The sequence below is a fragment of the Sciurus vulgaris genome (assembly GCF_902686455.1).
Source record: "Sciurus vulgaris genome assembly, chromosome: 3".
Taxonomy (NCBI): Eukaryota; Metazoa; Chordata; class Mammalia; order Rodentia; family Sciuridae; genus Sciurus; species Sciurus vulgaris.
Window position 1 is genome coordinate 23,062,909 of NC_136463.1, and position 24,613 is coordinate 23,087,521.

The 24,613-nt window shown below is 38.0% G+C and overlaps 1 protein-coding gene across 2 annotated transcripts; it reads left to right on the forward strand.

Annotated features, from left to right (window-relative positions):
* Nucleotides 1-1,276: 1,276 nt before the first annotated feature.
* SMARCE1 (SWI/SNF related BAF chromatin remodeling complex subunit E1) lies at nt 1,277-20,282 on the forward strand. Of its 2 annotated transcripts, XM_079132848.1 has the most exons (12): nt 1,277-1,695; nt 3,140-3,266; nt 3,668-3,719; nt 3,897-3,940; nt 6,991-7,095; nt 11,974-12,054; nt 13,123-13,254; nt 13,527-13,698; nt 16,246-16,418; nt 17,057-17,158; nt 17,808-18,018; nt 20,001-20,282. In XM_079132848.1, exons 3-12 carry the CDS (start codon nt 3,713-3,715, stop codon nt 20,207-20,209), a joined length of 1,236 nt encoding a protein of 411 aa, XP_078988974.1. In that variant the 5' UTR covers nt 1,277-1,695; nt 3,140-3,266; nt 3,668-3,712; the 3' UTR covers nt 20,210-20,282. The 2 variants fall into 2 exon arrangements, with proteins under 2 accessions (XP_078988974.1, XP_078988973.1); XM_079132847.1 differs by lacking the exon at nt 3,140-3,266 and having other exon boundaries at nt 1,280-1,695.
* The last annotated feature ends 4,331 nt before the right edge of the window (nt 20,283-24,613 follow it).

Sequence of the window (24,613 nt, forward strand, 5' to 3'; positions counted from 1 at the left end):
AGTGAACTGTGATTTTTAAGTAGGTCAAAAAGACTTACTATAAAGGTAACCTTTGAGTAAAACCCACATGAGAGGAACTAGGGGTGTTGCTGACTGGGAGGCATGTGCTTAGCACATTGGAGGCTCTGGGTTCACTCCACCCCTTAACCCCAAAACCCAAAGAAGAAACCATGCTGGAGTTGCTGTGCAAGGTCAGAGTAAAAAGATACTGGATCCCTGCTGAGGTTTCCTCTACATTCACCCTTTACCTGTTTTTTTACATTTAAAAAGCAATTTCATGTTCATTATCTCTAGCACCACTCAAGCTGCCTGATATCATTTGACGACCTCTCATTTGGTCAATATACCCTTCAATTTTATTAATTTTTATTCAGAAGTATAAAAAAAAATACTGGAGGAGGAAGAACTGGGTGGAGTATCACTTGTGGCTGTTTTTTCAGATTGCTGGAGATGCCCCAGTTCTGCTGGCACAACCAGGATGGGACTAAGTGCAGCCCAAGAATTCCACCAGTCTCTAAATGTCAACACTGTTCTCAGGTAACTACAGGTCAAAGACCCCATCTGTTCATTCTCCCTCCAGTGGCCCACATCAGCCAGGTGTTTACATACTCCATATGGTAAAGTACAACACACCAAAGCATAAAAGTACATATACCAAAGTGCTAGCGATTTGATGGAAAGAGCCTGGAATGGGCCCAAAGGCTGCTTCAAAACATATTTAGTGAACATCTAGGAGTTGAATCATTAGTAAGCACAGGCCATAAGATGACCCGTGCAGATGCCTGAACCTTGGCTTTCAAACCTTCGCGATATATTTGCGATGGCAAACACAATCCGATACAAAAGGTATCAGGCGCAGGACTACAATAATAGTTATTACTCAAGAGCCACGGGGAGTCCAAAAGAAGGATTATTGGAGGAAAGTTCCAGAGGACAGCATAAGAAGTATTTGGGCTAAACAGAGTGGGGACGGTAGCTCCTGGGAGGGAGCTGAATGCATCAAGGGCACTCCACCTGGTGCGAGGGGACTGACGTCTCTGGGCCTTGGCTCGGAAACCTGTAGCAATCACATTCTAAAAGCGCTTTGAAAACTGCAAAACTCCGTGTTGCTTTTCGCCAAGGCCGTTAAGGCAGAACGCCCGAGAGGCGCCAGTGAGGACCCAAAAGCGCGACCCGAATCCTCTGCGGCTCCCCGCTCCGCTACTAAAGTGCAGTGTAGACCGGTGCTCAGAGACGAGAGGAGGGAAGGCGCCGCGGCGGGGAAGCCGCGCCCCCAGGCCCAGCCCGACGCAGAAGCCCGGCCTCGGAGCCCACCGCCCGGGCCCTACTGGCCCCTCGGCCGCCACCCCCGCGCCGCGGCCGCTCCCGCCGCCCAGGGCCGCGAACCCGCGCCCATCCCGCGGTCGGGGCACCCCGCCCTCTTCGCCGTGACGAATCGGCTCCCGGCTGGGACACTATCCAAACTCGAGGAGTTCTGAGGAAACTGTACGGCCTGAAAAAAAATCCTTGACTCTACTAAGCATCGCCGCATCTTCGCCAGAAGGGTTATTTTTCGAAAGCGAGCCGGGCGCGGCCCGGAGAGAAATCGAGCCGAGTGTGGAAAGTGCGAGCGCGGAAGCTCCGGCGCGAGGGGCGGGGCGAGTGCGGGACAAAGGGAAGCGAAGCCGGAGCTGCGGGCGCTTTTTCGGCCCGCGGGTGAGTGTTTCCAAGTGGGCCCGACCCTGTCGGGAGGGTAGCAAGCCGCGGTGTCCCCGCTTGGCTGGACCCCGAGTTCCCGCGGGTTGCTGGGGTGCAGGTCTGGCCGCGGGGCCGGAGCTGGGGGCCGTGCGGCCTCCTTGCGGCCTAGCGGCGCGAGGGTCGGGAGGAAGTCCCATCGGGGGCCCCTCCTCCCAAGCAAGATTTGTCCCCTCCGCTAGTCCCCCGAAACGGGTCTAGGCGCCTGTGCACACCCCCTTTACGGGAGTTGCCAGTGCAGTGGATCCTCCATGACATAGTTAGGAAACGACCTCAGAGGAAGTCTCTGGAACGAGGCAAGCCGGTGGTCCGCACCCCCCGAGAAGGTGGTGCCCCTTTTTGTTCGGGCAGCGACCTGAGGACTCAAATGTGTGGCTTGGAGTGAGGAGCGAAGGCTCTGAAACCATGTGGCCTGGGTTTGAAGTCCAGCTCTGGCACTTCCGGGCCATATGGCTCTGGACAAGTTACTTAAACTCTGAGACTCCCTTTTTCATCTGTAAAATGGGGATAGCAGTATACCTTGTTGTGACTGGTGAGCAAGATCATGTAATAAGCTGTTCTGTATAATTATTCAACAAAGACAAGAGTATCTGTTTTATGCCAGGTGCCAGGTTATATCCAATGTAGACAAATGTACAGGCCCACTCTTAGAACTTACATCCTAAAAAAGGAAAGCAATCATTTGAAGGTATGAGCAAGGAAGTGTAATGTACAGGGAGCTTGTGGCAGTTTTTGACAGGGCTCCCCACAGCAAGGTCTACAGCATGTTGACAGCTCCTCTAGTGTGAGCAAGAAGGAGAATCGCACCAGAGTGGAAGGCTTCTGCCTGTTCTTTTAGGAAAGAGGGAGAGATCTAGATTGGACCATTGAGAAAATAAACTATTTCCACACCAGGACTCTTATTCCTGATAATCAAGGCGTTTCCTTAAAATGCGAAATGGAAACAGAAAATTATGTTTGTTTTACATAATGTGGAATGAAAGTACTCCAGTAGTCAAAAATTCACTTGCTTGCCTTTCTAAAAATGAATTTGTCTCTTTACACCTTACCATTTGTGATGTATATTGATTTAAGGAACAAGCTCACATGTGTCTGTTCGTGTGATGAGCTAGTAACACTTGGACAAATTTTATTAAGCACAGAGCAAGGTATTGGGAATACAGTAATAAATACAGTAATGTTCCCTGTTCCCTAGCAATACACAATCTAGACAGATTGACAGATTTTTTTTAAAAGGTTATAAAAAACAGAATCTTAGCTCTTTGTGCTACGAAGGAATAGATAGGGAGCAATTAATTCTGCCCAGGTAATTTGTCAAGAAAGTGCCATTGAAGAGAGAAATTTTGAAATGGGCTGTGAAGGAAGAGTAAGAGTTCTCAGGTAGACTCTCAAAATTTATTCCTAGCACTTTTGAAGCTGTTTACCAATATAAGGAAACGAGAAGTTCATCATCCTACCCAGTTTCCTTTTACACTGCCTCCAGGAATAAAAGACTGCTCTATTTAAACAGAAGTTCTCATCCCAAAAGCAAGGTAACCGGCCAGGGAGCTGTCATTATCTGGTAGGCCTTGTTGGGGTCACCCTGATAATACATCACATTCTATTGTCATTATTTTTTTTATCGGTCTGAGTAAACGTTTACATGGCATCAGCAAAATGTTTTCCATACAAGACGTGGCTTGGTATCATAAGCAAAACCCTAAAAATACATTTCTAATATTATTCTAAATATCCCGGTAACTTAGTCATTAAATTCTGATCAACCAGATGACCTATAAGAACTAGTTAAAATATGCAAAAGACTTGATAATAGTGAAGTGATTTTATTCAGAAATACCAATTAAACTACCCTATTCTTTAGGAAAACATTTCTTATGCTTGCTGAGTTTTGATTCTCTTTTTTTTTCCTTTTTTTTCTTTTTTTTTATTTTAGTGTCTCAGATTCATTCTTAAGGAACTGAGAACTTAATCTTCCAAAATGTCAAGTAAGTTTCAATTTTTATATTTATCAATCTATGTTAATAAGAGACTAATGCCCTAGCAAATGGGAATTCCAAAATACTCTCATTTTTTTTTTCTTCAAAACAGGACCATTGGTAGTTTTGTTGCATAGTATTATATCTCAGTTGTTTACAAGAAGTTATTTATTTTCTTTCAAACAGAAAGACCATCTTATGCCCCACCTCCCACCCCAGCTCCTGCAACAGTAAGTTTTAATTTTCTTGTTAATGTAATAGCCAAGTCTGGCCTTGATACAAAAACCCAGATGTCTTCCAGTGACAGTCACTCAATCATCACAGCCACAGGATGAAAAATTCAGCTAAAAAACAGCACTTCCTACTAAATAAAATAACTTTGCATCTTAACTTGAACCAACCCCAACATTTAAAAAAAAAAAAAAAAATACTTTGAAATTCCAACCAAACTCCTATGCTCTTGTTTTTGTTTTTTAAAATTGGAACTAAATGACAAGTTTAACACTTCTTTCTCATTAATCTTCACTAGTAAGAGTCTTTTAAGTTGATATTTAGTGAATACTCATTCTGGCATTATTTATTCTTTTTTAAACCTAACCTTCAACTGGTTACATTTTTATCTCTTGTCTATATATAAAATTTTCATATTAAATCAAACAGTAAAACTTCTAGATCTATAACTACACTAATTGTAATTCTTTATTTTCAAGCTGTTCAAGTAAGGATTTCATTATCTGTGGGTCAGATCTTGCTGCTGAATTCTCAATAAATTATGTTTGATTGGTTTCTGAATTGATATATTTCAGAGTGGCTAAATAATAGTTGTGAACTGCTTTTTTCGCCCTGCAAACTCTGGCCCAGCTTGATCAGCATGTAAAATAATTGTCCGACCCACAAAACAGATTTAACAGTAACTGTTCAGGCCTTGATGAAATGGCTTCCTTGTTGGTTTTTTTTTTTGGGGGGGGGGAGGGGTTTGTTGTTGTTTTGATTTTTAAAAAACACTGTTAATATGACCATATCCTACAAAATCGGTTGTTTAATAGCCACTAGATTTTCCTTCCATACCCCCTACTACCTAAATTGCAGGCTAGTGTACGTTTTACTACTAATTAGGTCCTTGTATAATTTTGTTTCTCCACTAGATAACTAGTCATATTTACTAATCCTCAGACATGTTTTAGTTTATCAACAATTTGTTTTTCTTTAGTAAGATGCTTTTAAAAAGAGATACTGTGTCATATTTTCTCAGTTTGATTCATATAATATGCAGTCTCTAAAATTAGTTCCAATAAATCTTAAAGTCCTCTTTGGTTCATTTTCTTTCTTAAATCAAAGAACATTTCTTACCACTGTCTCCATGACACTCTCCTAGTGGCTATACAGGTGGAGTTGAACAATGGAGATTCTGACCTCAAAGAGCTAACCATGTACTTCAGCTTTGGAAATGGTATAATTATGTTTTAGTTTCAATTTTTTTAGTTCCCTTATTTTTCTTGCATTATTGCCTCATAATGTTAAACAGTGATTCTCATTGTATATGCAACCTCTGAAGGTGTCATTTTGATGTAAATACTGCCTCCAACAATGTATAATTATCTTGAGAACAAACTTGATATTTTTGAGATTAAAATGTTTCAAAAACCAAGTATCCCCTTCTGACTTCTCATGTAGAAAGGGATTTTTTTTTGCCTTTCTTTAGTCATATTTCTGTATCATAACTTCACGCTAACACATAAAATATAGAAGACTAGGGATTAGAACATCCAACAGAATGGATACTAAATGAATTATTTTCCTTCCTTTTTTTTTTTTTTTTTGGTTCCATTACTTCTACCACCACCATCACCACCACCACCACCACCACCTCCACCACCACTACCACCACCACCTCCACCACCTTCACCACCGCTACCACCACTCAGATATACCACTCCAAGTAATATACACTTCTTTTGTGCGTTTGATACTTCATCTGTGTTTTGCCTACTTAAGTATGTCTAAGTTGCGTCTTTAACTATGTAGGCTAGAAATTGATCAGTTCTCTTTTCTCCTAAAAAGTATCAAATGTACTATCTGCTTGAATGTTTTTTGGACACTAAGGATGTGTATAGTGGCATGTTTTAGAAAATTGTGTTTGTTTTGTAACAACTAAAGCTTAGTTGGGATGTAAATGTATTTTACATTGTACAATTCAGGAGTAATATGTTAATTGCATGTAAAAATGAAATTACCGTCACTTGTTTTGATTGAGTTTCATTAGAAAAAATACCCTACCTTTAGTCCTCTCCTTGCTATATTCTTTTTATGCATTATGCCTTAATTTTCATGAACATTGGATGTCATGGTATTAATTTGTGATTATATCAATACATAAGTCACAAAACCCAAGAATCCTGTTGCAGCAAGCGGTTGTGTTTTGAAAGGGTGAGAGCTTTCAGAAAAATAGATGAAAAAAGAAAGTTCACGTCTGTCAACTAGAAAAGTAGTTCTCTTTAAGACTAAATGCAGAAATCGTTCATAATTGATCTATGGAAGATGGATCAAAGAAGAGATGGAAGAGAAAGCCTAAAAAGAATCATTGGGTTTTTAAAAGATAAGCTAGTACCCTAGAATGAAATCCATGCATTTCTTACAAGTCTTTGTTTTGAAGTCATGTATGTGACATCCATTGAATCCAACATATGTTCTTTTCTATTGACAACTCCTGGCTTCCTGGTTTGAGTCTCTCCTCATTTCTCACATTATATAAAAGAATTTAGAATTGTCTTGAAAAGCAGACCCATTTCTTGTTTTTATTTGTTTTAATAGATGAATACATTGGTTGGCATCCACATAACTGTCAAATAAATTGTGTTCTGTTTTGCATGTAGTGTTTTCAGATTTCTAGGTTATCACACTTCAAGCCTTCCTATCTGAGACATCATATATTGCTAAATTGTTTTATGGTACTATTGACTATAAAGTAATCCTGAATGTTTGAAACACATCAGTGTATTGCTTACCTCAGAAAACAAGCCACACACATTCACATTCTCACAAACACCCCCCAACCCCTGCCAAAAGAAAGAAAAAGGCAACAGCGTCACTTGCAACTGGTTTCTCAATGAAAGAAAATTTTAATTTCCTCAATAAAAGAAAAGGAACAATTACAACACATCATTGCTTGTTTAAATTCAGGTTGCTTTTGCATGCCATATGCAGATCATTTTTCATTTCTGTGTTTTCCTCGTTTGAGCTCATTTCTCATTCGTGTTTTTGTCTCATTTGTTTCCATCAGCAAATGCCCAGCACACCAGGGTTTGTGGGATACAATCCATACAGTCATCTCGCCTACAACAACTACAGGCTGGGAGGGAACCCGGGCACCAACAGCCGGGTCACGGTAGGAGAATCAACTATTACAGCCTCCAGCAAACCCCTGGAATTGACCAGAAATGCCTCCAGAATTAGGTCCTTTTAGTCATAAGCACAGCCACTTAAAAAAATTATTAATTTGGCTTTTCAACTATTTTAAACATTATTTAAACAATTTTACACTGGGGGAATAAAAAGCAGTGAGATCTGGATGGATATGTATATGGAAGAAAAGAAAAATCCATTCTGTTTGGTGGTCAATAAGGATACAGCCTTGGGCACTTAATGCTTATACTGTTGTAGACAAACTGAGAATTTCTTATGGTTAAAAATACCCTTTTTGAGATGAAGTTCTTTTATTTTTCTAAGGTAATTGGCATTAGTCTCAAGAACTTTGTTTCTTAGTAGCTGCTGGGTTTTCAGACCTGACTTTTTCAGGGCTGAAAAGCTTTTGGCTGGCCTTGCCAATGTGAACCGCTACACATAATAATTTGTCTTTTGGATTTAATTGCCAACCTTCTAATTGAGACTCATTTCTCTCCAGTTGAAAAGAAAAAAGACTTTTTTTAGCATCACCCAAAAAAATTGCAAAATAAAAGTTGAGTGAAATTGAAGTATCAGATTAGATATGTACAGCTAGAAGTACATTTCTAATCAGCAATACAGGAATGTGATTTCCAAAACTTAGGATGTTTCATTTAAGTGATCAACCTGAGATAATCAAAATTGGATGATATACTTCAAAGTCTGAAGTTTAGGTCGTAAATCTTAGTAAATCCAAAAGTCAAATACATACACTGGAATATGGTATTGATGAGAATATATACAATACAGAATGGCTGTAAATTTTTAATACTTGGTTTTTATTTGCTGTATTTATAAGTAATAAATAAATGCCTTCAATTAATGTAACTACCCTCTCACCCTGTAGTCAAACTACAGCTGAAAGCTCGTAACTATCAACTATATGTCTATCTTGGTAAGCACGTTGCTTATCTTGATAGGTTTTGTTTGTCTAATTTTTTCATTGTTTCTGCATAATTTGTACTTCATAAGCATATCAAGTTTTATGTGCCATGCGTATTTCATGGTATCTTAGAAGAATTCTGACAAAGTGTGTTTATGTATGCATTTCACAATGCATACAATTTTTATGTGCATCAGTACATGTTTTCCCCTGGCCTAAATGTATGGTTTCACAAGTGTAATGGATGACTGGGAACATTTTAATTTAAACACTGAATAGAGTCAATTTTGGATTATTCATGTTAATGCAGAAATTTATTCATGGGCAATAAATAATAGAATGATTATGTTTAATAGCTCTATACAGTCAGCTCTTGATTATCTATGTTAATGGAATAGGCATAGAAACTTAGATACTAGAATGATTTTTTCAGTTTGTGTATGTAAACATTTTATTCTTAACTTGGATGTAGTTGTTGGGATTCTCTGTTGATAAAGTGAGGTCATTTAGTGGAGACTTAGGAAGAGAGAAGTGTAGTCCCTCTGTCTGAGCATTCATTCATTTCTCCCCTTTACATCCTGGCAAACACAGAATCCAGCATTCCAAATGAGCACTAGCTTCAGAGTAGGTTAATATAAGAGAGTTGTTGAGCATTGAAGTTTGGTGTTTGGCTCTGTTCTTTGTGTTATTGTCTTTTTAATAGCAAATTAAAGGGTAATCAAATCAAACTGTTGTGTGAAGGACATAAAACTAGAGGTTTAACACTACCTTTTTTGTATCTCTAAAGTGTGTTAGGACTTGATAGCTCTAATTTTGGTCATTATAAAAGTATTTTAATTTTAAGATGACCCCAGTTATCACATTTAGGGAGCGGGGAGGTTCTCCTGTTTAGTAATTTGTTTGGAAATTACCTTAGTCAGTGATTTGATGGATGATGGTGTGAAGCTCTAAGAAGGAGCTTCCTGTAGGCCACACAGAAATTTGTATTTCCCTCAAGACTCCAGAACACTTCATTAGTTTCCAGTGAACACCTTATGTGGCAAGTTGACATCTTTTGGAGTGCTTAGAATAGCTTTGAGTTACAGTTCACTTCTAGATATTTCTTCTTTCAGATGATGATTTGCATCTCTTAAATACAGATGTGTGTACAGATTGAGACGGAATATTTGAGACATCCTGTTTTCTCTACTTTAATGGGAAATCTATACCCTTAAATAAATCTTACCAGAGAAACAGCTAAGAATTGGGAAAGAAACAATAACAAAAAGGTCTAGGTAACCAAGATAAATTTCACAAAAGTTTGGACCATGTTCCTTACATTTCCTAGGGCCTTATCATGTAAGCACAACTTTCAACAATCATAATCACTTGTCAGTGCCCCTGCCTCCCCAACCCATTGCAAATTGGAAAGAGAGGGTTGCTGCTATAGATTGGTTTCCTGGTAGCAACAGAGGATCAAAAAAGAAAGCTCAAACACTCCAAAAGCTACCGACTGGGCCATTTAGTGAGAGGGCCAACTATAGTTTTTCACACCTCAGAAGGTGACAGCAAAGCAGTGACTCTTTTTAATTGACTATTATCTAGAAAAGGTTGGAAATATTCAGTGCAAGCTGGATTTTTTTTTTTTTTTTTTTTTTTTTTTTTAGAGTAAAATGTTTAAGACATTGAATAGATGTCTGTCTGGGGTGTTAAATAAATTGAGGGTGGGTAATGATATGATTCTTTAAGATGCCAAAACCAACTGAAATTTAACTTTATTAATTTTGGATTATTTTTTATTATTGTTATATTTGTTATTGGTTTTTTCATTTTGCATTTGTAAATTGGTCAATGTAATGAAAATATGACCTCAATATGTGGATGATTTGTGGACCTTTCTTTGGAAGAAAGAGACAAATAAACACAAATCCATTAATGTTATAAAATGTGATTCTTAGAAAAATTCCAAAGAGCAAATATTATTATACTTTGTTTTTTAAATGTTTTGATTCATACTTAAAGTTTAAAAATATAAATATCTTTAGAATTCTTTACCTCTTTAATTTTTAAAAAATTAGGGGCACAGTTTTGAATTGGGGTTGTAGCTCAGTGGCAGAGCGCTTGCCTAGCATGTGTGAGGCACTAGGTTCTGCTCTCAGCACCACATATAAATAAATAAAGTAAAGGTCCATCAACAACTAAAAAAAATTTTTTTTTAATTAGGGGCACAATTTCAACTTTATTTGTCCACTTTGTGAACTTCTGAAGGTTTGTATCGGATGAGTTTAAATGTTTTTTTATCAACTTAATGTATAAAGAAGCAAATTTGGTGGGTCTCTTCCTCTGAGTCCATGACCTAAGGTTAGCCTCCAAGGATTTTTCCTCCTTTAAAAGAACTCCGTAAACCTTGATTGAGAATGTCCCCTTGTTTACTGCTCATATCCCACTGTTCACTGCTCCCCTGGCTCATCTCCATTGCCCACTGCTGGCTGAAAACAGGATCTGTTTTCATGGGCACCAGCATGGGCATGCCAGTAAGAACACTTAGAAAGAAGACTAGAAAGAAAGGAGATACTGCTTCAGGGATGAAATGTTTTCTTACAACTTCATAGGCAAAGACATAGAATTACTCTAAAGTATATAAGGACAAAAGGGAGACCCTAGTGTAGGAAGAGGAAGTATTTCTTGCTGACATTGGAAAAGGGCACAAGCATGCCCAGTCCCTAAGCTCTTGAACAAAATAAGGTTATGATTTATCACAGCAGCAACAGAAGGGTAAGAGAACAAATTATCACTTTAGTTTTTTAATAAAAATTTGCCGATAAAGTTGGGACTTCTTCCCCCAAGCCTGGCAGAGAAAATTGGTATCATTTGGCCATGATTTTTATTTTTTATTGTTGGGGGTTCTTAATTAAATGCAGTTATATATGCAAAGAGAAGACTTAGAAGTTCAGAAACAGGTGTCCTTTTAGTGACTAGCTTTACCTGGGACATCTACCAGAAGCCCTGATGGTGTCTCCTGCCTAGATCTCAGCCCACGGAACCAATCACTTACCTGTCTCATTCCTTTATTTCTTCTCATCCACTATTTTCTTTCCTTTTGAAAACTGTTTTCCAGTGTCTCCTCGCCTTTCTTTCCTCTGTTCCCTTTTTCTGCCATCTTACCTTTTCCTCTTATGTCTTTTACACAACACCAAAAATTCTTAATAGAATGGAACTTCTTCATGTAAGACCTCAAAAATGACAATCAGGCCCAGCGTCTGCTGTGGCTCTGTTCCTGGAAACTTACTTGCTCCTCACTGTGATTAGGTTGGAGGACAGAGAAAGATGGGACTTTAGTTCATCCTTCTTGAAAACCACTGGATAATAGGACATAGCCTTTGAGAGAAATGAAATCTTTAATGCTAAAGAAGATAAGAACGTTTGTGGAGTTTTCATTGTTTTGAACCTGGGAAGCAGTTTTTGTGTTGTGTTTTGTATGAAGGTGTTTTCCTGATGTACCAGCAGATACAAGGTCTCCTGTAGGTAGTGTGAGTGTGGTAAGTGCTGAGGGTTCAGATTCTGCTGCAGATAATCAAGTGTTGACTGTATGCATAATGATAATTGCGCAAAATAAACGGGTGCCAGGTAATGTTCTAAATGTAAGACGTTTGCTATATAACCATATATTTTCAATGTATGGATTATTATGTAATATTTTGTTCTTACAGCCAGGTTGTCAAAGCAATGACAATAAACTGCCAAGTAAAACATTACAATTGCATGCTTAAAGTCATTTTCTTTTGATGTGAACATTTCTGAATTTGCAGTGATAGCTATTTTCCGTGGAGAAAATATAAGAATCTTGTATCCATGGACGAGTAGAAGAAAGGCGCATTAGAATTTTTTAAGAGACTCTCTTTTCAGGTTGCTGGTGAACTTCTTGCAATTGAATAATGAATATATTTAACTCTTTTGTAGGCGTCCTCTGGTATTACGATTCCAAAACCCCCAAAGCCACCAGATAAGCCGCTGATGCCCTACATGAGGTACAGCAGAAAGGTAGGCACCCAGGACTGGGAGGGAACATAGACCTCAACCTCTGCTTCTCAGCCTCCCATGCAGCTTCAGCCTCGCCTAGCCTGTTTTTCCTCTGCGTATTCAGGGGAAGCATAAAAAATTGTCATTTTTAAAGAGCTTTTGTTCCAATTTCAAATTTTCAGAACTAAAATCCAACAAGAGGAGAATAACTAAATAAGACAATGTTCCATAGCCATGAAAGTAATGTGTTTTGGAGAATATTAAATGAAATGAGAAAAATGTTAAGTGGAAAAAGTAATACAAGATTATTTGTATCACCGTTTTTATAGAAATCATAAAAACTACACGTTAGTTTGGGGGGGAACCTAGAAAACAATGGTTACTATGAACAGTAAGCTAATGGTAATTTTTATCTTTATTTTCTATATATTTCCTTGAATTTTCCAAATTTTTTGTGATGAGGTTTATTACATTTGAAAATGTGGCCAATGTCTTTTTTAAAGGCATGGCATTTTAACCAGACCTTTAGAAATTTTTTATTTTTTGATCATAATCCTCGTATATGTATTTGATAATATAATCATGTATTGTAATTTAAATTGTATTTTGCAGATTGACGAGTTTTTTGCTAAATTCATGTGAATTTTTAGAGACCTCAGTTAGCTTATTAAGTTAACTCATCTTAAGTGTTTGTGGTGATTGGAGATGTTCTTGGTATATCAAATTAAAGTATTTATGAGTGAAATGACATGATGTCTAAAATCTGCCTTAAAATAATCTAGCAGAATCAGGCAGTATGGCATGTGCCTTCAGTCCCAGCTACTCCCGAGGCTGAGGCAGGAGTTCAAGGCTGGCCTTGGCAGTGTAGCAGTCTCAAAAAATAAATAATAATCCATTGGGGTAAAGATGAATGAGATTAGCCAGCTATTAGTAAAGGTCAAAGCAGGCCAACGAGGATATAGAAATACAATTATCATCTCTGATTTTTTTTAATGTTTAAAAGTTTCTGTATTAGAAAGTATTTTGAAATGTTCAAATGTCTATATATTTAGGCATCTGAATTGAAATCCCAAATGTTTCCTTTTTAAGGTCTGGGACCAAGTAAAGGCTTCCAACCCTGACCTAAAGTTGTGGGAGATTGGCAAGATTATTGGTGGCATGTGGCGAGATCTCACTGATGAAGAAAAACAAGAATATTTAAACGAATACGAAGCAGAAAAGGTAGGGGGTCACGGGTGGGACGGATACAATATAAAGTGGGTCATCCTTGGCTTGTTATTTATAAACGAAACACAAGATTGGATCAGAAAACTAAGGCAGCAGTGAGGCTATCTGCCTGGGCCCAGGCACATTTCTCCAGACCTCAGAATTTTTATCTGTAAAACCTTAACACCTTACCTACGTGCTGTCTTAAGATATTCAAATGAGATAATATAGGTATACACTATAACCTGCAAATATTTATTATAAACTGAAAAACCTTTAAATTTCAGATAGAGTACAATGAATCTATGAAGGCCTATCATAATTCCCCCGCATACCTTGCTTACATCAATGCAAAAAGTCGTGCAGAAGCTGCGTTAGAGGAAGAAAGTCGACAGAGACAGTCTCGCATGGAGAAAGGAGAACCTTACATGAGCATTCAGCCTGCTGAAGATCCTGATGGTAAGGGAAGAAAAGTGGAATTTTGTTTATGCTTTCTCTGAATTAAAGTATTAAACATCTCTTAAGCATAAGTTTTAATTTTTATCTTAAATGGAAAAGTATTACTTAAGTGCCATTTCAATATCTTGATTATTTTGAGTAAGATTTTTATGTGAATTTCCCATGAGAAAAAGAAGTAACCTTTTCAGAACAAAAAATAGTAAAACCTATATTTACTGTCTATCAAAATCTTTGTATCTGGAATACGTGGAAGACATTTGAGTCACAGCTAGGATTTCACCTCCACTACTTTTAAAAAGTTAAATGCCTCCTAGCTATACCCAGCTTTCTTACTGATTCCCTGAATTTGGTGAATCAAAGGCTCCTAAGCGAGAAAGTTAATGAGTGTGTAGAAACATTATGAAATCTCCTTTCTAGTTAATTCTATAGTCCAGTAAGAATTTATTAATACAAGTCATAAGACTACTCATGAGGACATAGCCACACAGATTATGTTCACACAAATGGCAGAGCTTTCTAATTGGGGTTCCATGAATAGTGTGCAGGTATGCAGATTGCTCTCCTGGTCCTCCATAGTCAAGCAGGGTCTGAAGTTGCAAGGACCCCCAGAGAGAGCCCCCGCTGGTTAGGAGCACACCTGTCCACATACCTAGCATGCTGTACTGAACACTGATGTTTTCTCTGTGTGCTGCTATGATGTGGAAAAGGTTGGAAACACCCAACTATAAGCCACAAAAACATCAAGAAAATAAAATAAAATCCCATTTCAAAGTAGCGATAAGAGCAGAAGTTTGTAAGAACTTTAAAGAATATATCAACAAGGGAAGAAGCAGTAATATCAACTTAAAGACATGAATAATATACTTAGAAAAACAAAAAGGAAATTTTTAAAAGAATGAACTGGGATATTGACTAAATGTTATAAATACAAACAGTAAAATATAGAGAATAGACTGGAATAGAAATAATACTGATGTTAAACAGAATCAGCAGTGCTAAAGGCACTAACATGCAGGTTTTAATTGAAGTGGGATGGTTCATGTAAGAAAAACAACTGAAAAATAAAAGATCATGTCTGGAATTGATAGGAAGAGGATCTGTACAACATAGAAGCTATAAGCAAAAAATTAAGTTTTCCTTAAGTCTCAAGTTCTGCCTGTTGTGTTTTTAAGAGAGGTTCTTAAATGAACTAGTAAGATAGAGTGTAATAAATAAGGTGCCAATGTAAAAATGACTGTAGACCTTGAACCTCATCCCTCAGGACTTGGGAGGTAGAAACAGACCTAAAACCAAGAGATAGGTGGCACTTACACGAGGACAGCAGCTGCTGACATCAGTAGCGGAGGACTCTCAAGTCCACAGGACACATGCTATGCACCGCACGAGACACTGAGGGCTTTTTTAAATGACACTTGAGAGACCATCATGTAGCACACTGCAGGCCTCTGCAGCAGGGTTTCCTAAAACATGGTCCCACCCACCACCTCTGGTAGGACACCAGGAAGCTGGGTGCTTCCAAATTTGTTGTCATGTTTTTGCTTAAGGGAAAGTGTGGTATTTTTCAGATGAGTTAATTTAAAGGAAAATATTAAGTAGATAATAGTACACGTTGTTACCAACAATGTGAAAAACTTATGGTGATAGAACAAAAGCCAAGATTAAAAAACATTGTGTAGTTATTAAAAGTAAGCATGTGAGCCAGACCTGTACAGTGCACTAGTGCATATTGACAGCAGCTCTGTGCTTTGTAAATTGACAAAAATTAGAAGTAAATCTGGAATTGAATAATTTTTCCTATAAAATTACCTTATGCCTTCATGGTGTTTTTTTTGTTGTGGTGGTGGTGGTGGGGACTGAACCCAGGGTTGCTCTACCACTGAGCCGCATCCCCACCCATTTTTATTATTATTTTGAGGCAGGGTCTTCCTAAGTTGCAGAGGCTGGCCTTGTACTCGTGATCTTCCCGCCGCAGGCTCCTGAGTGCTGGAATGATAGGTGTGCACCAGCACCCCAGCCTCCATGATTTTTTGATCTAACAAAATGAAAATGCTGTCTAGAAGAATGCTAGAGAGCATTTTTCTCTGTGGTGATAAGCTGATTTTACAAATGATCATTTTCATCAATTTTAAAGAGCTACAGCAACAAAGACTACACAGTTCTTAATGCTGTTCAACAATATAAATGTCTTCAGTTACTACTGAGAGAGATTAACATTCAGCAGAATTTCAGTTACTGCCATGGAGTGCAGCCTTCTTGTTGATACCAACGCTTAAAGAAATATGATTATATCTCATTTGTGTTTTATCCAAACCCTTCTTAGACTTCATCACTTAACAACTTTATGAGGAAAAACCCTGGCCACGGAACATGTTCTGTCTTCTGTGTGTTTTTTACCAAGTGTCTGCACAGTGCTCCTGTCACGCTGGTCAGGCCCATTCGTCAGGCCAATGAGAGCCACAGTTCCTTGCTATTAAATGTTAACATTACTACACTCTCCTGATTATGGTTACTGGCGAACTCGTTTCCAGAACATCTTGTTCATTCCAGATTATGATGATGGCTTTTCAATGAAGCATACAGCCACTGCCCGTTTCCAGAGAAACCACCGCCTCATCAGTGAAATCCTTAGTGAGAGTGTGGTGCCAGACGTCCGGTCAGTTGTCACAACAGCTAGAATGCAGGTCCTCAAGCGACAGGTCCAGTCCTTAATGGTTCATCAGGTAAGGTCACAAACATTTGTTATAATAAATTGGGCCTCTGCTATAAATCCCAGGTGACATGATTCTTATGCCATGCATAAAGACACCTGTTTCATTCTAACCTGTTATGATTTGGGAAAGATGGTTAAGGGAAGTGACCATTTCCAGAGGTTTATTAAGTTTGTCATTAAAAACTGTAGTAAAGGTGGCACCTCATCTCAGCTACTTGGGAGGCAAGTTTGAGGCCAGCTTCAACAGCTTGGTGAGACTCTGTCTCAAAATTTAAAAATAAAAGATAAAATTAAAAAGACTGAGGATTTAGCTCAGGGGTAGACTGCCCCTGGGTTCAATCCCCAGGACTGATAGAAGGGAAAAAGCAAAGTAAGTTCCTGAGCCCTGAAATAGTATTCTTTAATGTTTACTTTATTAATCACATTCCTCTCTCTATACTTAATTTTATATTTTTAAAATTATAGCAAGATTCATGTCATAGATGATTAAAATTAAAAATGTAAAATGTTATTTGTCTACTACTTGAAAACATGACCATTAAAAAAATGAAGTATGTTTTCTATGTTTGATATTTGATTCAGAGAAAATAAGTAAGTAATCATAAAATTCTGTGAGTAATCATAAAATTCTGGTTCTATGTCTTACAGCGAAAACTAGAAGCTGAACTTCTTCAAATAGAGGAACGGCACCAGGAAAAGAAGAGGAAATTCCTGGAAAGCACAGATTCATTTAACAATGAACTTAAAAGGGTATCCATTTGATTGATGTGTTAACTATTTTCATCATTGTTCTTATATCTTTCTTTTTCCTTGTTCTTTTTTTCCAAAACTGTTCTTATTGAATCTTGTTCACTTTGAAACAGGATTAACTTCACTATACATATAAACCTGAAATATCTTTATAAAGTTATTCCTATTTTCCAGAAAAAAATGCAATAAATTTGAGATATCATATAGTATACATGTATGTGTTAGGTCCATAGGTGTTAGAGTTCTCTAATATTTCAAACTCCTGTGCAGTCATGAATTATTTTCACTTTTAATGGAATTTATTCATTAGACTTTTAATATAGTTTGCAGTTTGTATTAGAACAAGTAAATCTTGCATTTGGTAATCTGAAAAATAAGTTAGAAATTTTATGGATAATTCTGTATCTCAGCATTGCCTCTCCACTCTGTAGTACTTAATGTTACATGACTACTAAACATAAGCAGCTTTCTTATGTTTAGACAAAAGAGTTTCAGGGAAGAGTGGGAGCCATGTTTTTTTTTTTTCTTTTTTTTCCCACGTGCATATATTTGTTTCATAGGCAAGAAAACCCACTTTGAAGCAATTTATCTAGTTCAAAGGTTATAAGAAGAGAACATTACTAAAAGTGAGTTTTTTTCTGACTACTAGTTGTGCGGTCTGAAGGTAGAAGTGGATATGGAAAAGATTGCAGCTGAAATCGCACAGGCTGAGGAGCAGGCCCGCAAAAGGCAGGAGGAAAGGGAGAAGGAGGCAGCAGAGCAAGCTGAGCGCAGTCAGAGCGGCATCCCTCCTGAGGAAGAACAAGTGGCAAACAAAACTGAGGAGAAGAAAGATGACGAGAGCATTCCAATGGAGACAGGTAAGCCCTGAGACACGAGGGGAAACGCCAGGTCCTCTTACAGCTGTCTGTAATTTTGATTTGCTTTGTAAATGCTTTTCAGAGATCACTCTCTGGTCTCCTGAGTAATTCTTTACGTGACCTACCCAGTTCTTTCCAACTCCTAATCTCTATGGTAGGCTCACTGAAAACATTGATATCACCGTGGAACACCAGTGACACATTGTCATCAGTCCTGCTCTCTGAGGGCTTGTCAGTTGTACCCAGATGTGCTGTTTTCTAACTTGAAATTATGAAGTAGACCCTTAAGACAGTTAAGGACCCTGGCCCTGGGGCCACACAGTTTGGGGACTAGAACTAGCACCTCAGCTGTGAATCAGTTTTTTAGTTTGTTTCCTCATTTGAAGCATTCCAGTACTACCTCTGTGAATGCATTCTGGTTCTAGATTTAACATGGTGTTAACACTCAGTATTTTAACTTTTAAGGCTCATATTAATTATGCAAGATGTGATCGATGTTCTTCAGATTGACTGTCTTTGGTCTCAATGATAGTGTCAGGCAAAGTAAAGCCTACAGGCCAAATCCTGCCACCACCTTTTTTTTTTTTTTTTTTTTTTGCCACCACCTTTTTTATAAAAAGTTTTACTGGAACACAGCCACACTGGTTTGTTTCTATATTGCATATGACTGCTTTGAGGCTACAGCAGTATAGTTGAATAGTTGGAAGACTGCCTGACCCACGAAACCTAAAACATTTACTATCTAGCTCTTTACAGAAATAAAGATTGATGATCCCAACCTAGAAAAACCTACTTCCAGGTAAACTGATTTTCCCAAATAACAGCATCCTGCAAGGTAGAAAATGACATGTGGGACTTGTATAAAGAACTGATTAAATTGATTATTGCTTGAAATTTCAAGATCACCTTACCTTCTGGTACTATTTTGAACCTACCTAGTGCACCATGTAAATAGGATTAAGCAGAGAATAGTGAAGGGAATACAGCCAGAGGCTCCTTGGACCATCATTGCCAGTAGTCATGCTTGTACTCAAATGACAACCATTTGGAAATCATTTAATAGAATATAAATATCTTCACCAGATAGTTCTACAAAATATGATTCAGTAGATTAACATTTCACAGTCAGATTTTAAGTTTTCATCTTTTGAGCCTCATTTCTGTTTTTATAAACTTTTTTTATCTTAAATTTGAAGCATGAGCACATTTTTGTGGTTAAAGTAAAAGCTTGAGAATCAGGGTATGGATCTTTTCTCATTTTGCAACTAGACATTACTCAGTCCTTCTCTGTTTTGTCATCTGTGAATGTGGCCTATGAGTCTTTACTCAGATTCTGTCCTTATAGCTTAAGAAAAAGAAATGAAGAAAATTGAGACTGTAGGTAAAAACGTCATGCTTTTAATTTCTTATAGGAAACCGCCCAGTGTGACTTTTAACAAAGTATCTAAAGTATCAGCATGATGTTATTTCCACATCTGCCCTCTCATTTAATCCAAAAGCTGCAGAACAGCACTGTTCAGTAGTGATATAAGTCACATGACATTTTTGATTTCCTACTAGTGACTTTTTTTTTAAGTTAGGTAAAATAAGTGACATTAATTTGATGACATTGTATCTGACCCAATATATCTTAAATAGTATTTCAACATGTAATCAGCATTTTTTAAATTATCAACTTTTTGACATTCTTTTTTTCTCAGAAAGTCTTTGAAATCCAACGTGTATTTTATTCTTATAATACATCTCAATTCAAAAGCTAAATTTTCATCAAAAGTATCTGATCTGTACTTAGATTTTTATAAACTTACTACTCAAAAGTAGATTTTCACACCCCAGATTGTTCCCACATACTTAAAAGCTCCTTGCTTACACTGGCCCCTTGACCTGTGGCTAGTGGCTATCATATTGGACAGCACAGCTCTGTGCTGTCCGTGTAGAGCAGATGTTTGTCTCAGGACTGATAGTGACACGTGTGATTACAGAGGAGGCACACCTTGAAGAAACAACGGAGAGCCAACAAAATGGTGAAGAAGGGACGTCCACTCCAGAGGACAAGGAGAGTGGGCAGGAGGGGGTGGACAGCATGGCGGAGGAGGGGACCAGTGATAGTAACACTGGCTCAGAGAGCAACAGTGCAACAGTGGAAGAGCCACCAACAGATCCCATGCCAGAAGATGAGAAGAAAGAATAATTGTTGCCTTGTTTTATGTGTCCTAAATACTTTTTTAAATGAAAAAAAAAAATGTTTTTTGGTTTTAATGGTGTTATGTGGTCTGTGTATTAATTTTTTCTTATCTGTCTCACACCACCAAAGGCTTTTGGACCATGAGTGTCATGAGCCCAGAGGCACAGTCAGTCACCTTTCTTAGCATTGTACAGATGGCTCCTTTCTTTGGATCTTGTTGCTAGCCCTCAACTGCTGAAAGCCTCAGAATTTAAATTAATTGGGAAAACACCCACCTCTTTAGAGAGTTATCCTTTGATGCTGCAGAATCTCCTCTTAAAATGCCTTCCTCCAGCTCACTTGGGTGCTTACCAAAGCCATAGCTTTAAACCTTCCCAGTCCCTATCAACAGCTTCCTGAGAGTCCCTCCATTGTGTACTTGTGCACAGAGTACATTCTTGAGAACACAATCATGTGTGGGTGTGTATTTTTTCACTTGCCCTTTTTATTTTAAATCAATGTCAGATATCAAGAGTTGTGTTAAGGGGTACAGTGTAGCCTACAACTGCCTACCCTTGGATTGCACTGATCCAGAGTAGCTCCATGGTTAGAGTAGTTACTAGCTTATGAAGTAGTCATTAAAGCAAACATAGCATATGTATGTTATCTATACTGCTTTTTGTTCTGGTAAATACTGGGTGCATTCTGGTAAATTCATCCTTTGTACTGGGGGAAATAAAACACTTTTTTTACCAAGTTTTCCAAAGAATAGATCACAAAGTTAAGGAATGGAATGTTCTTGTAATAGACTAGATAACTTCAAAATGATTAGCCCATTCCAGAAGAAAAACAACTGGGAATTAAGTTCATCCACATGAAATTGTTTTACAATATACAAAACATTCAAAACCTCAAGGCTCCGGATCCCGTAGATCAGAGCCTACCTACCTTTTTGATAAACTTAATAAAGTCTTGGAGACTAGAAGAAAGATAGTTTGTGACACGTATGCTTCCTAAAAACTAGAATAGATTTTTACTGAATAGTGGTATATCTGATGGTATATGTTTCTTAAAGGTTCCAAATGTAATAAAAAAATGAAAAAAATGGTCTCAGTGTTTTTAATGCCCTAAATATTTGTATACAAGACAAACATACAGTTTTGTCTCTGTAGTGCATTGACAGTATGGAGTGGCCACTCATAGCCATTTGAGTTTACATACTTGCGGCCCTTGTCTGTAAATGCTGCAGTTAAGTTAATTTGCACAAGACACTTGTGAAAATCAGTTTCCTTCTGTGATGGTCATGTCACATAAGGAGGTCTGCCTCAAAAAGGGAATAGATTTCCACAGTAATGTAAGAAATCTATGACTTTTAAATTATCTTTGAAAAAACATGGCTGTGCTTATGGGGAGAGACCTCTATACTGGCATGCCCTCATTTATGATGAATTCACTTGCTGTGGAGCTCACAACACTATTAGTGACTGTGACCCCTCTGCTGTAGTCTCTTGAGAGGGGAGGGAACCTGATGTTGGGTGCAAACATCCTTTGACATCTGTTTTTCTAAATAATGTATGGAACTTCCTGGTTCCTTGTGGGTGAGAGAATCTATTAAATGAGTCCATTTCTAGGTGTTGGGCATTGCAGGAACACTTATCTGATCCCAGACAAATCTCCTCTGATACAGTGCAGAGAAGTTAAATAATAGAGGTGGAAAAACTGTGCCAGAGCAAGATGTCAGATTGTTTATCAAAGTCTCTTTAAGAGGACAGAAGTGCTTCCTCTGCTGAGCTGGAGACAGATGGCTTTGGGAAGACCAAGTCTACCTAAACCAGGTCTGTCCGTGCAATGCAGTACTGGCAACTGGCTGAAAAGTGAATTAGTCAGGTGGAATTTGACAGGTTTTAACCTCAGGGGGACAGAGCAACTTAAAATTCTTTGTTAAGGCGATACGTGCAGAGGTGGATGTTTCTTAGTTTTGAGAATGTGGGATATAACACCCTCCATTTTTTTTATACCCATAGACTTTGGACAAGTAGTTTAAACTCTGAGCCTGTTTCAACTATAACATAGATTGAACTACTTTCTATCTCATTGTTTCTTCAAATAGCCGTGATTTTTAATGCATTTATCTTGAGTAAGAATGCATAAAAAATGAGGGCTTAAGTTTTACTATTGTTTAACAACAAATAGAGTTCCAAGTCTCCCCAGGTTTCTCACTGGAATGCCAAATTCTCTTAGCTCCCCTCCTGCCAATAACCGTATCTTCTTTAAATGACCCTCCTACAGTACATGGTAATTACAGTCATGCACTGCATAAGGGTATTTCCATCAACAAATGACCACATAGGATGGTGATGGCCCCATATGATGGCAATGGAGCTGAAAAATGCCTCTTACTAAGAATTTTTACTATGCCTTTCCTATGTTTAGATACACAAATGCTTGCTATGTGTTACAAGTGTTAAAATTACCTACAGTATTTATTTAATGCAGTAACATGCTGTACATGACTGTCACTAGGAGCAGTAGACTACCATCTAATGTGTATAAGTACACTTACCATTTGCCCAACAAAATCACCTAACAATGAATTCTTCAGAACATCCCCATTGTTAGTGACATATGAATATATAGGTGCTAACATTTTAACATGATAATGTGAATATCGATGGAAAAGATACAATAGATTGACTTTTAAAAAGACATCTCAGACCATGTATTAAAGTTTAACTAGACGTGTCCAAATTTTTAGTTCTGATCCTCTCCATTTAGATTCTAGTTTGGGATGTTAGATGGTGCCGACAGTACAAAACTCCTACTGCCTGCAGTTAAACTGAAGCTTTAGTTTTGCATGTGAACAAGCAGAAAGCTGAGATTACTTTGTTAAATCATTTCAGAAATAGTTCCCCTGCCCCCAAGCACTACTATACATGGTCTCCCCACCTGGTTTCAGCCAGTGTGTATTTTCTCTTGTATTTCACCGCTGGGCAAAGCTTACTGGAAGAACTACAGTTGACTTCTTAATGATTTGCACATTAGAGGGTTTAACGTCTTTACAAATGAAAAATACACTGTGCAGTAACATGCTAAAAAGGAACTCGGAGCCTTTTTAAAAGAAATCATGCTGAATTATAATGTGACTTACTGTGATAATGTCTCTTTGATCATTATGGTAGGGAAAACACTTGAGTAGAAAGCAATGCCTTAAATTTTTTAGTAATCAAAAAACTGCTTATAAATGTCTATTAGCTTGAACCACAGGAGATGGTCAATTTAGGTTTTTAATCTAAAAAAATGACAATTTGACCAGTTTCAGCCTAATAATGATACTGCATTTTCTACTCCAAATATAAGCTCTTCCTGGTAGCTTTCTGAGTGTGAAAAGATGGTGATTTACCAAACTGGCCTATACTTCTCTAATAACCTTACTACATGTTATTAAACAAAACCCTGATTACAATGCAATCTCTATCCAGCATTTAATAACCTGGTTTTTAAAATATGCTGTGGTAAACATAGAGTTAAACTTAACTGACTTACATTCTTACTGTTTTAACACCAAAAAGGGTTTTTTGCACAGATTCAGGAATAAAAATTGTTATGTGGTGAAGGGAAATTCCCAAATGAACTTTTTTGTTTCATAAAACAGTAACTGCAGGTAGCAGCTCGCTTTGCTGAGACACTTGAAAGTAGGAAAGGCTGCCTCAAATTCCTTGGCATAAATGAGAGGCTGTTAAGGCAGAGACCTCCAGCACCCACCAACACTTGGTCCCCAGGTCCCCAAGGGCATCACGTTCTGCCTAAATAACTTTCTAGTCTCAGAAAGCCCTTCATCTCTTAAGACAGTTCAGTCCTTCCTTAGTTATCTAAAAGTATTTCCTTTCACTGAGCTAAAATCTGTCTTCCTATAATTTCAGCCCCTGACTGATATACCTTGGAGTCAAAATGAAATAAATGCAATTCTCTTTCAAGTAAAAGATCTTCAACAATTTCAAGACAAGTGCCGCTTGAGATCCTCTCAGGAGGCAGTTTCCATTCTCGTGGCCCTGTTGTCTCTCCTCCAGCGTCTCTTCTTGGTGAGCTGAGGCTAGAGGAGAACTATGCCTTTGTGCCACTTCTGAGGTCTGGACCACTAAAGAGCACTGTTTTCTCTAACATGGTGAAACTTGTTCCTCCACAGTGTAGTGCGCTTAAGGAACCACTTCTCTAGACCTCAGAAACCATCTGTCTCGAATAGAGGGCTCTATGATGATCTCAAGGTTCCCTACGATACAAAAATTTTGTAATCATATTATAGATTCAAACTCTAGGAAACAAGTGTGGATGAATATTTTCATCTTTAGCAAAATGGGGAGCAAGCAGGTTCAATTTAACAACTCAGTACTTCTCAAAATTTAGTCATTTGCATACCACCATCACAATTTTTAC